The 14,375-nt window shown below is 40.1% G+C and overlaps 2 protein-coding genes across 2 annotated transcripts in view; both read left to right on the top strand.

Annotated features, from left to right (window-relative positions):
* Positions 1 to 2,982, top strand: part of LANCL3 (LanC like family member 3) — a 73,082-nt gene extending 70,100 nt beyond the window's left edge. Inside the window, exon 5 of the mRNA XM_057538346.1 lies at positions 1,256 to 2,982. Within this exon, the coding sequence (XP_057394329.1) occupies positions 1,256 to 1,415 (160 nt within the window). The 3' untranslated portion in view covers positions 1,416 to 2,982. The remainder of the gene's footprint in view (positions 1 to 1,255) is intronic.
* The window catches only part of XK (X-linked Kx blood group antigen, Kell and VPS13A binding protein), a 60,604-nt gene continuing 49,208 nt past the window's right edge, over positions 2,980 to 14,375 (top strand). The window contains exon 1 of the mRNA XM_007184054.2: positions 2,980 to 11,661. Coding sequence (XP_007184116.2) covers positions 11,417 to 11,661 — 245 coding nt within the window. The 5' untranslated portion in view covers positions 2,980 to 11,416. The remainder of the gene's footprint in view (positions 11,662 to 14,375) is intronic.

The following is a 14,375-nucleotide window of genomic DNA, read 5'->3' on the forward strand; positions in this document are numbered from 1 at the left end:
GTTGAAAAATTTTTGCTAACCATGCTTTAATATAATTAATTTCCTTGGGAATCCTGTGTATTTTTCTTTACATATTTGAAGACTTTTTTTTTTCTGAGAAGGAGTCCAGGCTGCCAAATGATCCATAGCACTAAAACAGTTAAGACTCTTGAAGCTGTACCACGAAGTTTCAGTGTGTAATTACAAATTTTGAATTAACTCTTAAGATGCATCATTATTCTACTGTTTAAAATTTTGACTTCCATTAAAAATTGTTGCATATTCAGGAAAACAGTTGAGAGAAAAATTGTCCCAGACAGAATTGCAGTATGTTTCCTGCTGATTTATTTTAAGCTAGCGTCAATTCTAAGAGCCCTAAAAAGATCAAACAAGTAATTACTCTTCATAGGACCCCCTATGTAGTAGCAATAATCTAAATTTACGACAGAATCAGCTGTCAGGCCTTTTCAACCTGTGAGCTCTAGCCTCTGAATTAGTGATTATTTTTGTTGTTGATGGGAATGGGTAGAGCAAGTCTGTAAAGAGGTGACAGCACTTTAAAACCTGTAAGCTACTAAAAATGTTACTCATTATAAATGATTTGAATAGGCTTTGTGGCAAATACAGGTAAAAGAAAAAAAGATCTCTCATAGAGAATTTAGAGGTCAGTGATTTATTTTTAAGGCAGGTGTCCTAAAAATAATCTATCTTGTAGCTGAGTTTGCTGTTTGATGTCATGATTATAAAGTGTTGCTTGCCTTTTCCCATTCATCTTATTCTTTTGTTTGCCCAAAGCACAGATTGTATAAAATCTTGCCCATTTATTTTCAGTCTCTGCTCTGTATCACATATAAATGAAACCTAGCTCAGAAAAAATATGCCTGCAGAAACACAGCATATTTACTTTTTTTAAAGGCAGAGGCCTATATCAGCTTGCTTCTATTCAAGGTAAATAAAAGTATGGCTATTTATCTGTCTTTTTTACTTTTAATTATCGGATGACAGAAGGAATGAAATCCTCAGAAACTGCTTTGCTTTGCAAATGCTGAAAATAGTTGAATTTACTTGGCAGCATGATCTGTTGTGAAACATACACAATGGCATAATGGCTTCTCCGTTTTTTAACAGGGAAGAAGGCTTCCTTCAGGTATTATACACGTCTGGAAAGAGAATGATGCTAAAACTTGAACTTAGCGGAGAGGAGGAAGAAGCAACCCAGGGCCAATAATATGGAAACACTCATGTGAAAACTGTTCATATTTTCTCCTTCTCTTAGGTTTGCTGAATTTTTATTTACCGAGGAATTCAAGGCTGGTTCCCGGGTCCTTGAAAGTATATACAGCTTGTATGAAGGCTTCTCCGGGACGGTGTGCTTTCTGATCGATCTGCTGCAGCCCAACCAGGCTGAGTTCCCTCTCTTCAGCGTCTTTGTTTAGAAGGCTCCGTGTCCACCGTGGCCCTGCAGAAGGTTCCTGAGATTTCCTGAGCCTACTACCTGAGGCAGTTTCCACATAAGCCACATTCAATGGTATCACAACCATGAGCCTTAACATGGCTGTCGGAAGGAAGGGAGGGAGCAAGCAGGTGAAGGCAGCATGATACCTGATTGAAGGGAGAACAGTGTGAGAACCTGCAAACATAAAGACACCACAACTCTTCTAAAACCCCTGGAGATGGAATAGTTGAGGGAATAGATGTGAGACCAGAGATCAGAGGAAAAAGGGAAAGAGAAATCATCTGTCTTTCACTTGCGGGATAGAAAACAAAATTGAAATGTGGACTATGGCAATGAAATGCCAAAAATACCTTTGCAATTGGAGAGAGAATTTGACCATTTGTGGGTGCCCTCCACCCCTAAATTCAGAAATAAAGACAATCAGAAAACTAAAGTAATTGCCCAGCTAAAACTGCTAGGAGGGGCGTGTCAGGTTGCCGAAGGACAAAAAGGGAAACTCTTGGTTGTCCTTTGCCTTTACTTATTGAAATTCAAGATTTTTAATGAATGGAGAAATTTGCATATGAATCTATTTTTTAGCATTACCCTGGGCACTTTAAAGAGATCATATCATAACTTAGTTTAAACCCCCAAATTCCAAGTTCCCTTAGGTCTTAGAGCGTCTCTCTTCCTGGGTTCCTTTTTCTTTCCGAAAGCTCAATTAGAATAGCAAAATTCACAGGCTAGCAAATACTGTAGCAAGTGTTATACTGTCAAGTGTTTTTCTCAATTTGAAGCATAAGCTGTGTACTGTCTATTGTTAGTAATTTTTTAAATGCTTATGTAATCCCTATGAAGCTATTAGCTGAACTGTAAAATATACTCGTGGAAAAAATCACTCATCTCAAAGATCAGGGTAACCACTACGAAGGTGGGTCATTTCTGCCTTGGATGGAATACTGTGTCCCCTGGGACAGGCACCCAGTGGCCTAGAAAGGGACCAGTGATTATGAAAAGAACACTGCTCAATTTTATACTGTAAGATTAAGAGATGCGTGAACTCCCTGGCTGATCACCTTACCCTCCAAGACACAGGCTCCACTAGAATTTGTCTACAGTACCCAGTGAGCCAAGTTGTCATATTAAATTCAGCCCTGCCATAAACACATAGAAGCTGTAAAACTACTTCAAGTAAATAGTGGTTTCCAGAACATTGTGGGAGCATCTGTCACTTCAATACTCAGAACATGAGTTTATCCATTTTCTAGAATTTGGTCAGTGTCAATTACATATATCAGAGTGAGGAGGAAATTGCATACTGTATAAGATTTAACAATTATTTAAATAGTCATTAAATATTTGGATATACGTGATAGATGTAGAATATGTATCATTAAGTGCTTAGGTTTACATCAGGATGTATATATATCTAGATACGTGTCTAGATATATAGATAGATAGATAGATACCTGAGCGCTTATTCAGTTCAGTAGTTCCTAACTTCTTGATTCGTAGATGAACTTTGGGAGGAGTTGGGGAATATTTTGTTGCCTAAAAATGTGTGTGTGTGTGTGCACGCGCGCGCACGCTCTTTTTTCTGGGAAGAGGATCTCTAGCATTCACAAGATTCTCAAAGAATCTGGGGCTGAAGAAAGGTAAGAACTGTCTGGATATTTTCTGACTTTCTTTATGTTTGCACTCATCAGAACAAACTAGGACAAAGTGGTTTTGAAAAGCATGCACGTTTGTAGCTCATTGTTTCATTTTCACATCCTCAGATATAAGTATATAAAATTGGCCTCAATTGTTCATCTTTGAACATACTCAGATTGGGGCAATACCACATAAATAGCAGCTTTCAGGTGACTCCCAAAGTTGGGTTCTACAAGTTCTTTCATGAATGGTCAAGGACCTCTCAGAAAGCCTTAAGACAAAATGCCTTCTACAAAGTAGTCTCCTTTTGAAATGAGAGTGGTAGCTGCTTTCCACAATCTGGATTTAAATTCATTTCATCTGACCCCTATAGGCTGACGGTAATAAGCATTCAATATACAGGGCTTTATATAGAACGCATGCTTTTTTCATCGTCCAGCAACACTTCAAGGTGATTTACGTAATTGATCCAAAGTCTCACAGTTAGGATGTTGTTGTGCTAATCGTTGTGAAAAGACAACCGTTTTGTCAAATCCAAGAAAAGGCCATGTTTGTATCTTTATGAATTGACACCTCAGTAAATTAGAAACAAGGGTAAGCTTGTTTAGCACTTAAACATGTTGAACGTTTTTATTTTCCTGAGAGAGTAGAATTACAACTTTGGGTAGGTCTTCTTCTATCTTGTTTTCCCAAGAAATGGGAAAAAGACCCTTTAGTGTTGCTGTAGAAAAGTGTGGCATGTCACTTCTTGTTTAATTAACCAAGCTGTTCCCTTCAATGTAATATTCTTTTTTGAATAGCGCTGAAGTGTGTTGCCTCTTGAAGGCTATGAGGGGATTTTCACCACCACTAGTATAACTTTAATGTTATTTACTATATGTGATGCGAACAATTATAAACCTGAAGGTAACAGTGGAAATTTGAGGATAGATTGAAAGAATCTCTCAACAATGGGGGAGACTGCCTTATACTTGGAGAACAGGAAGTTTTGGAAAATATTACAACTCCGTGTATTTTGTTTCATTAACACAATTATGTACCTTCTCTTTCATGTACCCCCTGCCATGTATCTTTATTTTGCCTAATCCCATTTCAGTCATCAGATTTTACTTTTTTATTCCATTTGTAACCTGGTAACTGAGAACAGAGGTTTGAGAGCATATATTCCCCTGTGCTTCTTTAGGTAATTGACTACCCTATTAAGATAATTGTATTCACTTTCTGATAACTCTGAGAAACAGAGTCATTTTCTTGGCCTGTGCTAAACTGGAACTTTTCCATGGCAATTTGTATCTTTAACTTTCTTTGACACACTTAAGATTTTAATCAAGACACTGTTCAAATTGTTTCAATTTCTGTAGAGAGCAAATCTCAATAATTTCAACGCAACAAATGTAAGTTTGTGATTTATAGCCATGTTCAGGGAACACATGATTAAAAGAAAAAACATTAGTAATGCAAAGAGCCCTGTTTTGGAAATCTCAAATCTTTGCTCGGTGACCTCCATGGGCAGCTATAATCACCATCATCACCCTCTCCACCTCACAGGGTAGTCAGTGATAAAATGGATATAAGAGAGTTTTATAATAGGCAGGTCCTTTATATGTTTAAAAGGGAAGCTATATTTTAAGTACCTATTACGTGCATACAAAACCATGCTCAATTATGACTTCAAGTAAGCATTTCAGCCAAATGGAATCTCCCTGTCTGGATGCAGAGCTTGGAGTCTGGATCACTTGATGGGTAAAGACAAAGTATGTTCTTTATATTCTAGAACCAATCCTGACTATAGCATTTGTGCCTCAGAAAGTTCTGATTCACTGGGGCTGAGTACAAATGAATAGGCTGGTTCACTGAGGAGCTCCTTTTAATGGAAATATTTACTTTGCTCGCTGGAAACAAAGGATTACAGTGCCAGTAACTTGAGAAAAGGAGCTGCAGGCTAGGTCTGCAGAGAAAACATGAACTGGGAAATAAAGTAATTTGGGGTTGAGTTTGGTCTGCACTTTCATTCAGGCCTCAGAACTGCATGACATAGAGCAATAGAAATATACTCTCCACGGCATATAAGGCCTTCCTTTGGGGACCTGGAAGGAAACACTGTCCCAAATCGATAGAGAAATGACGAAGCCTCATATTCGCCAAGGCCGGGTGATTTTGGCATAAACTTGGCAAGGAAAGCAAATGAGAAGGCAGACAAGGGGGTGGGTGGAGGAAAGCTTGCCTCAGCCCAGCATCTCAGCGTGAGTTGTGGAGGCACGTTCATTGCTGCTAAAAACCAGTCATCTTAGTCATGGGTTTTATTGCTTCCTGGGACCACTAATCCCAAACCACCCCTGATTCAGCAACTTCTTGTTCTCCTTCTCCTCTTAAATAGTAGGTTCTGATTTTTTTTTTTCCTGTGTCTGCTTAATCATGTGACCTCCTGTCACCTGGAGGGCAGGCTTTCTCCTTATCTCTTCCATCCACGTCAGTTGGTAGCTAAGAGCTCCAGGCTCAGGAAGGCTGGACTCCCCTCTGGGTGGAAGGGCCGATCTCAAGGTCAGCAGCGGAAGGAGTTGGACCCATTCTGCAGTCACATCACAGGTCCAAGACAGGCTAGCCGGGGTGCAGCTGTTCACGAGAGGAGAACAACGGCTGCGTTTATCCTGCTTCTCCTCCATAAAGAAACCTGGTCATTTTATTTGTACTGCTGTGGGGAAAATAAAAAAAAACAAAGTTCATGCTACATTAAATATCTGGGCCTCCTGCATTATCATAAATCTCATACTGGGGGAGGGTGCCCTCTCTCTCCTTGTTTCTTTAATTGCAAGTGGTAATGAATTGAGGCCTGATGGATGAGGCCTTTGGGGTGGAAAATATATTTGTTTTTATTTTCTCAAAGTACTGAACCTTGTCATTTCCACGTGGACTTCTCCACAAATGGCAAAGTCCCTTATCTGCAGAATTTCCTGCACCTCTTTTGCGTTTGTGTACCCATTACCCCCCTGAACTGAATTTGAAAAAATAATTTAAAATGAAAACCAAATCATCCATATTTTTATTCTTTGCCCGGGGTGGGGGTTGGTGAATAGCATGATTAAAAGAGCAGATGACCCTTTCTTTCCTTGCCTTTCTCCTCCACACACAATATCCAGGAAGGAGAGGGAGAGAGGGAAAAAGATACACGAGCCTTGACTGCCAAAGACTCTGAAAACACAGTTTGCAAGGACTTCCTGTTTGTTTCCTGTTTGGGTTTTTTGTTTTTGTCCCTATAGGAAATAGTTTGTGTGTGTGTCTGTGTGTGTGTGAAAGAGAGAGAGAGGGAGGGAGAGAGACTGACTTAGAGTCAGAATCACATATGAAATAAAACCCCACATTTAGCTCGGAGATGTATCTGAATGAACAGATATATGCAAGCGTAAACATTAATGAGTGGCTCTTCATTGTGTGTTAACTGCTCTCTAATAAATTACCAGGTAATTAATGAGGGCTCTAGTTATACTTCGAGTTGTCTATCTTAAGCATTCATTTTCATTAAAACTTCTGCTGCCAGGTTAAAGCCGTTAGTAGCCATCTTGTAGAAGAGAACAGATGTGACTTTCACAAATAGAGCCGCCAATGTGAGCCACATATGTAGTTTTAAAATTTTCTAGCAGCCACATTAAAAGTGCAAAAAAAGTGAAATTAACTTTAATGATGTAGTTGATTTAACTCAGTCTATCCAAAATATTATCATTTCAACATGTAATCAATATAAAGTTATTAATGAGATATTTGACAGTTTTTGGTACTGACTCTTCAAAATCTGGTGTGTATTTTACACTTACTACACATCTCCAATCGGACTAGCCACACTTCAAGTGCTCAAGAGCCACATGTGGGTTGGCTGTTGCATTGGACAGCAGGGCTAGTGTCCGTCTGCTGTTTCACAGTATTGAGAAGGTCCTCCTACAGCGTATGTGTATTTTTGTTGTTACAAGAGAAAATGGAAACCAAACGCTACATGTTACTTGAGTACTGCGGTGTTTCCCCAAGTGCAGGACACTAGGATCAAGAGCTGCCCTGTGGAAAAATAGATTCGGTGATGAAATAAGGTAGGAAAGTTCTATTCTTGTACCCCCTTTTGGAGATTTACATGGTGTGCTAACATAGCACAGACTCTGAGAAAACTCTCTTGGGTAAAGGAACCTATTGGAAGTTGAGTTCTGTGTCTGTAAGGTTCCACCTCCTGAGTGTGACTGTTACCCAGCTACCACTATAACAACATGGTTAGTCTGGCATGGTACATTTATGGTATGCTTATAATATTTTTTTTTCCTACCGAGGTGTTCTAACACCCCTTGCCTCCCCCCGCCCACCCCGCCAGGCCCATGAAAGATACCAAAACAATGGTTCTGTCCCTGAGTATTTATCCCTATTAATTATCTTGCCCTCACAAAAACCTGAGGTCATTCTTTACTACACTTTTGGGGACAAGAATTCTGGAAATTGCCACAAGTGTCTCTGCGTAAGGAAAACTGTCTTCCCCTCCTCCACTCTTTTCAGAGCCTATCTCTACTTATTCTTTGTATTCAGAATCACCCGAGAGCCAAGATATGTCTTCTTGATCTAGAACCACCTACTAAATTGAAACCAGCAGATGGCTGTAATGTCTTGTACGTGGACCAGATTTTCAGAAAGTACCCAAATACACACCTTCCTCTCATTCTTTCAGAAATGATGAGAACTCTACAAAGATGAGGGGAGAAACATCTGAATGTGTGTATGTGTAAACACAGAATACAGTTTCATAAGTAGAGTAATACCGTTCCTGCTAATGCTTTTTAAAAAAATATTTTGTGTGTGGTGTTAATTTACATGCTTTAGTGTGTACTGTTATTGTAAAGTGTGTAAAGTAGTTGTGACAGCAATCAGTTTGAAGAAGATATACACTATACTTAACAACTGTCAATCTTTAGTAAATGATCTTTTTGCCTTTGTTTTAGTGGGACCTCTGACGCTGCCCCTGTAAGTTTTGTTTTACGATCTGTACTGAAGTGGCAATTACCAGTTAAACAACTTCTGTCGCTGAATTTGGTCCATGTTGACTGTAGTAATGCTTATATGTGGATGTATTTAAATAAGATTGATTTAAATGATCTGTTTTGTCTCTGTTTTTTAGCACTTTAGTATTTCAATATTAGAGATGTCTTCTGAAGACTCTAGCAGCAGTAGAATCCCTTCGCTCTTGAAAACGCAAATTATACCATGAGTTTCATATAGACTTTCCAGAAGTAGGAGTGGAACGTTCTAAGTACAAAAGTTTGGCTTTAGAATCTGTCTGATTAGGAAGGGTAGTCCATTCCCTAAACAGGTAACAGCCTTCCCAACTTTGAACATCTGGGGGAGCTCTACTTGGAAAAGAAGTCTGAATTTTAATCTCATGGATTTAATGGCGCTAAATTAACACAAATTTTTAAAATGGATTTTGTAGAATCCAATTATTAGGGGAAATCATTTAGCAAAGCCATATACTGGGGAATAGTCAAACACCACGTGCTAGTTTTGGAATGTGCATTTCCCAAGTGAATAGAATTTACTTCACCAAAAAGATTTTTCTGCACAATTCACAATACTTACAGAAATATGATTGTATCATTGGAGAAAAAAAAAGCTCACCTCTCTAATGATACATTTCACATTCACTAGTAAACTAGTGTAATTCCTTAATTATTTGGGGGGGGGGGGGATGCAAAAGAATAATCTGTCCATAGAATATAACTGCTTATTCCTAACTGTATTTAGGAACGAATATATACTATTATCTAAAGTACTATTGAATTTTGAAGAACTGCTCAATAAATTCGTATTATTAATAAAATTGTACTCTTTACATTTGCCTCAGCACAAATGCAGTTAAAAACATAAATTTATTTTAAAATACACCAAATAATACACATTAGTTATCATGACTTTAAAATTCTAATTTCCAATAGCATTAAATCCCACACCAGTTATGTGTTGTATATAACTAAAATGTTTAAAGTCTTGCACACAAAATGAGAGGCTTCTTCAAAAATGCCTTTTTTGCCAAAAACAGGTTCTACGACCTATTGCTAATTATTATATTTCTTTAGGGGTACTTTGAAGCGCTTTCAAAGACATATCTGTAGCAGTTAGATCTAAATTTAGAGCAGAACATTCTGTCAGATATTTTGCCATATCACAAAATGTTGTAGTACTGTATTTTATAATAAAACCAAATTCTCATATTCTGGTGTATTATGTATTATTATAGCAAAAAAACACTTTCTAGCTGTCTATTATTGTGTATATAATATTTTAAGAAAATAATGGGTATTTCAGTCCAAGCAAGAAAGTATAATGCAATACGTGACATCCAGTTGATCTTTAGTCAAAATCCATTTAGGTATTTGACAGGGAAACTAGCAATCATACGCTTGAATGTATACATTATTCTCAAGAACAAAATGGCAAACGATAATACATAAAGACATAGTCACTGGGGCAAGTTAGCTGGTGTGCAGACTGAAAAGGATCAACTTGCCAATGCTCATCAGATTTTTTGTTATTGGTTGTTCCTGGAAGGGGAAGTGCTACAGTCAGTTGATGTTGCCTCCCCTTAGGTGGGGGACTTGCTCACAGTCAGTGCATGGTATAGTGAAATCTCTTTGGAAGCAGGGTTGAGTCAGAAGCTTAGAGATGCACCTCACTGTCTTTAAAACTGCTGTTACAATGTTCTGAGCACTGTGATCTTTCCAAATGTGTTTTCTGTATTTGTTTTGTACTGTAGAAAATAATACACCATAAACTGGACTCTGTAGTGTTTCAAGCAATGTTATTTATTGGCTTATTGCCCCCCGCATATTTATGGACAGTTTACTTAATAATATAAAACCTGTGATAATCCTTTGCCTTAAAAATAAAATCTAATGCTAAATATTGAGTGTGCTCTAATAATTTTAAGCTACAGATTAATTTTTCCTTTAACACTTAAGAAAGTGTCAAATAAAATAGTACACGAATACTCTGTGGAGTGTTGCTGCCTATTCTGTTCTTGTGACAGTGTGTGTATCTTGATCCAGGACATGATGACCTGCTGGGTTCTATAAATAGATATTAGTAATCCTTTTAGAGAATGGGCCTGGCACTTAGCTGTGAGCTGAATACCTCCCCTTAACTCTTATAAATAGATTTTCCCATGCCACAGAAGAATGAAGAAAAACAGCCCTTCATGTTCTCTCTCTCTACAATTTTTGTCTTGATTCCTACTGAATCTTCACATTTTATTTGTGTTGCCATCATATTCCTAAATAGAAAAATGCCAGAGATGCCTGAAGATGGATGAAATCACCTAATTTCAGCAGGGAAAGGGATCTTGCAATTATTCAAGTGCAGTTTCTTATGGAACAGTTAGAACCCGAGTTGTAGAGAGGTTTAGTGACTGCTCAAGCTCTGAGCGACAAGGGTGGGCTGACCCCATCCTGATGTCCAGAAGATTGTCACAGCTCCAATAAATGAAAAGGAACTGTGTTAGTCCTGGGGCTGGCACACAGCAGCAAGTAGAGGGAGATATGGCGTGGGCTAGAAAACCATTTCCTTATTAGGTCCTGGTCTTCGCCTGGCTGATTTAATCAGTTATAGAGGAATATATTTTGAAGGCAGTTTTTCTGCGAAAGAAAGCGTTGGCTCTTAGGGATTATCACAGATGCTCTTTCACCCTGGAAGCAATGCTTCAGACTTGGCCCAGTGAAAAGGTACATCCTGGGTGCGTGATAATACACTTGTACTTTGAAAAGCATCTGTGTGGTCTGCTTATTTTTAAGTGACCGGAAACGCTGGTCCTTTGAGGAATTAGGCGTTATTTAGGTCCAGAAAAGAGAGACTGGGCTGGAAAGGCATCCTGACCCCGATTCCGGGCCCCATGGGCTGCGGGTTTTCGAAGGGATGTGACGGTTTCCCACGCGAGCGCCGACCAAAGGGCTCTAGGACCCAGCGGCTGCGCGCGGGGCCGGCGGGGCCCGCCGCCTCCTGTGGGGCTCGGCGCGGGCTGTAGCTGGGCGCGGGTTCGCGGCCTGCCCACGGATCGTCACCGCAGAGACGCGGCGGGCACTGAGGCGCGCGGGCGGCGCACGGTGCGCGTGGGCGTGGCCCGACCCGGCCGCGCGCCCCGCCCCAGCCCCGCCGGTTTGCTTGACCCCAGGCCCAGCTCCAGGGCCCGGGTCTCGCGCCCTTGGCGGGCAGCGCAAAGCGCGGGAGCAGTTGGGGCCGGGCATGCCGGGAGCCCCCGGGGCAGCCGCCGCCGCCGCCACCACCACCGCTACCGCCACCGCGTCTGTCGCCGGTGCGCGCCGCTGACGCGCGGAGATGAAATTCCCGGGCTCGGTGCTGGCGTCCGTGTTCCTGTTCGTGGCCGAGACGACGGCGGCGCTGTACCTGAGCAGCACCTACCGCTCGGGCGGGGACGGCATGTGGCAGGCGCTGACGCTGCTCTTCTCACTGCTGCCCTGCGCCCTTGTGCAGCTCACGCTCCTCTTCGTGCACCGCGACTTCAGCCGCGACCGGCCGCTCGTGCTGCTGCTGCACCTGCTACAGCTCGGGCCACTCTTCAGGTGCGTGCGGGACCCCCGGCGGCGGGGTCGGGCCTCCCGGGGGAGGGGACAGGTGGCCGGAGTCGCGGACCGGGCCCAGGCCGGCCCGCTCGGCTCCTCAGCTCCACCGTCGCTGTCACAGGAATGCGACAGGAACCTGGGAGAGTGGGAATCGAGCCGGGGCGTACCGCCTTCCTGTTAGGGGCGAGCGTAGGAAATTGCTGATAGTCAACTGAATTTGAGGAACAGAAAGGTCAGGTTTATACACTTCGACCTCATAAAAGACATGCTTTCCCTGAGATCAGGTGGGATCTGGCAGGATGAGTTTGTGTCGTGACGGGGCCTCAGGAAGTGGGTTCTAAATGGCCGTTAGAGTAGAGGTGTATACAGCTGATTGAATTTAAAGTGATCAAACACGTGGAGTGTGCCAGGAACTGTTCTGGCGTGTTACAAATATTAACTTACGTAATTCTCATACATGGCTCTAGAAACCCACGCATCATTCTTTTCTCTCGGATGTGGAACATACGGGGTTGTAGAAATGTCTTCGGGGCCCTGCCTAACTTCTAAACGCAGTCAATGAAGTTGGAACACAAGTGCCATGAAGACCCCAACACTTGCTGGGTGTTAAGAAACATTTCTGTGACATTTCTGGAACATTTCTGTTCCAGACATTTCTGTGACATTTCTGGAAATTAAATTGTATTAACACAAAGCAAGTAGAAAAATTCCTGGTAATGAAGTAGAGTTTGGCTTATCTAAGGACCATGAAGAGAGTTTTAAATGTATTGTTTTGATATCTTTCATCTCTGTAGGAAAAGCAAAACAAAGGGTTTCTATCTGGATTAGAAACAAATTTATAATACTGAACTTTAGATGTAGGTGGTAGAAGAATTGGAAGAGGTGGAAAGGCCAGAGACGCAAGAGTGGTAATTTCTGGATGATGGAGTTATGAGTGATCTTCATTTTCTCCTGAAAAATATAGAAAAGTGCATCATTTGCTCCTTTATTATACTTTTCTACATGTTTCAGTTTTTACAGTAAAAATATTTTAACTTTATTAAAGAAAGAAAAAGTTTGGTGCTTTGGAGAGATAACTTCTCAACTATAAATAAAGTTTCAATACCATAAAGAGACCTATTTCCAGAAAATTCTGAATGGGTCATTGTCTTTTGGGGGGAAAAACAAAATAAAACATAAAAAACAAAGGAATAAACAACCCGCTTCCGTTAACAAGGGCGCTTTCATTCTAATGCAGCTGATTTCTTTCAAGAAGATATTGGGCCCATGCTGAGATACGCAAAATGTGGTTCCAAGCCTCTTAGCTTCCAGATGAAAAGAAAAGCAACTTGATGTTGTGTATTAGCGTGACTTAATATCTTACTGCAAGTTCTTCCTGCTGACTGATTCTACTCTAACTCTAAGACATCAGCTTCACATTAAAGATCAAAATTATTTCCCCCAAACAAAGGAGAGTCTCTCTTCCCTTCTAATCAATTGGACTTAGTAATATTTTAAAACTGTTTTGGGATAATTTAGCTCTGTTTAGTTTGGGGTGGGTACTAACTAACCAAACTCATGTTCTTTTTAGGTGAGATGATGATTTTGAGTTCACTCAGTTCAGCTGCATTACATTACACTGAAATGATTATGGGCTAAAGACTACAAACTAGGCCCCGCTCCTTCTTTAGGGAGGCATTGGGAGAGCACCATATTTCATTTATGTCAGTCTTATATTTAAAACTGTAGTTGCAATTTGAAGGGTTGTTTCCTCATTAAGCCTAGGTTGGAACAATACGAACATTGAATAATGTCTTGAATTTATTTTTTTCTATTTTAAGGAAAATCTTACTGTGAATGATAATAGATATTCTGGAAAACCAGAGTGGGGAAAAGCACCTCTTAACAACAGCAAAATTTATCATTCTTTTACAGTTATGTTAATTTTTTTAATTAACTGGGAGAAGGAGTAAATATAAATGAGTTACAAGTTCAAGGAATTTTCCCCCATTCTTCTTCACTGGTATAATGAGGAAAAATGGTACATAAAAATCTGTCTTTATAAAGTAAAAGCTAAGAAGTTCTAGTAATTTTTTTATTCAAGTATAGTTGATGTACAATATTATGTAAGTTACAGTTGTACAATATATAGTGATTCACAATTTTAAAGGTTATACTCCATTTATAGTTATTATAAAATATAGGCTATATTGCCCATGTTGTACAATATATCCTTATAGCTTATTTTATACCTAATAGTTTGTACCCCTTAATCTCCTACCCCTATATTGGCCCTCCCCCTTCCCTCTCCCCACTGGTAACCACTAGTTTGTTCTCTATATCTGTGAGTCTAGTATTTTTTATAGAACATTGCAAAATGATTCACCATTGTACTTCTCTCTTTAGTAAACTTTCAAAAGACTTTAAAATAATAATAGCCTATATTTGAAGAGTTTTCTTGTTGTTGCTTGCAAAGTGCTTTTACGTACAGTATTTAATTCCATCCACTGTAAAACCTTGTGAGCTAACTGTCATTATCTTTTTTTTACAGTTGAGAATTGAGGCTCAGTGAGATTATGCAAGTGGCTTTTCTTTCTTTTTAACCAGTTTGGTGCTTGTGTAGCTTCTCAGAGCATGTGTGTCATAGGAAGATAACGTGGCGTATAGGAAATCATAATCAGTATTTCTTTTGAAAACGTGTTTTTATTAACTACCTTAGAGGGTCTCTGGTACCA

This window comes from Balaenoptera acutorostrata, chromosome X, assembly GCF_949987535.1.
Source record: "Balaenoptera acutorostrata chromosome X, mBalAcu1.1, whole genome shotgun sequence".
In the NCBI taxonomy this organism is placed as follows: Eukaryota; Metazoa; Chordata; class Mammalia; order Artiodactyla; family Balaenopteridae; genus Balaenoptera; species Balaenoptera acutorostrata.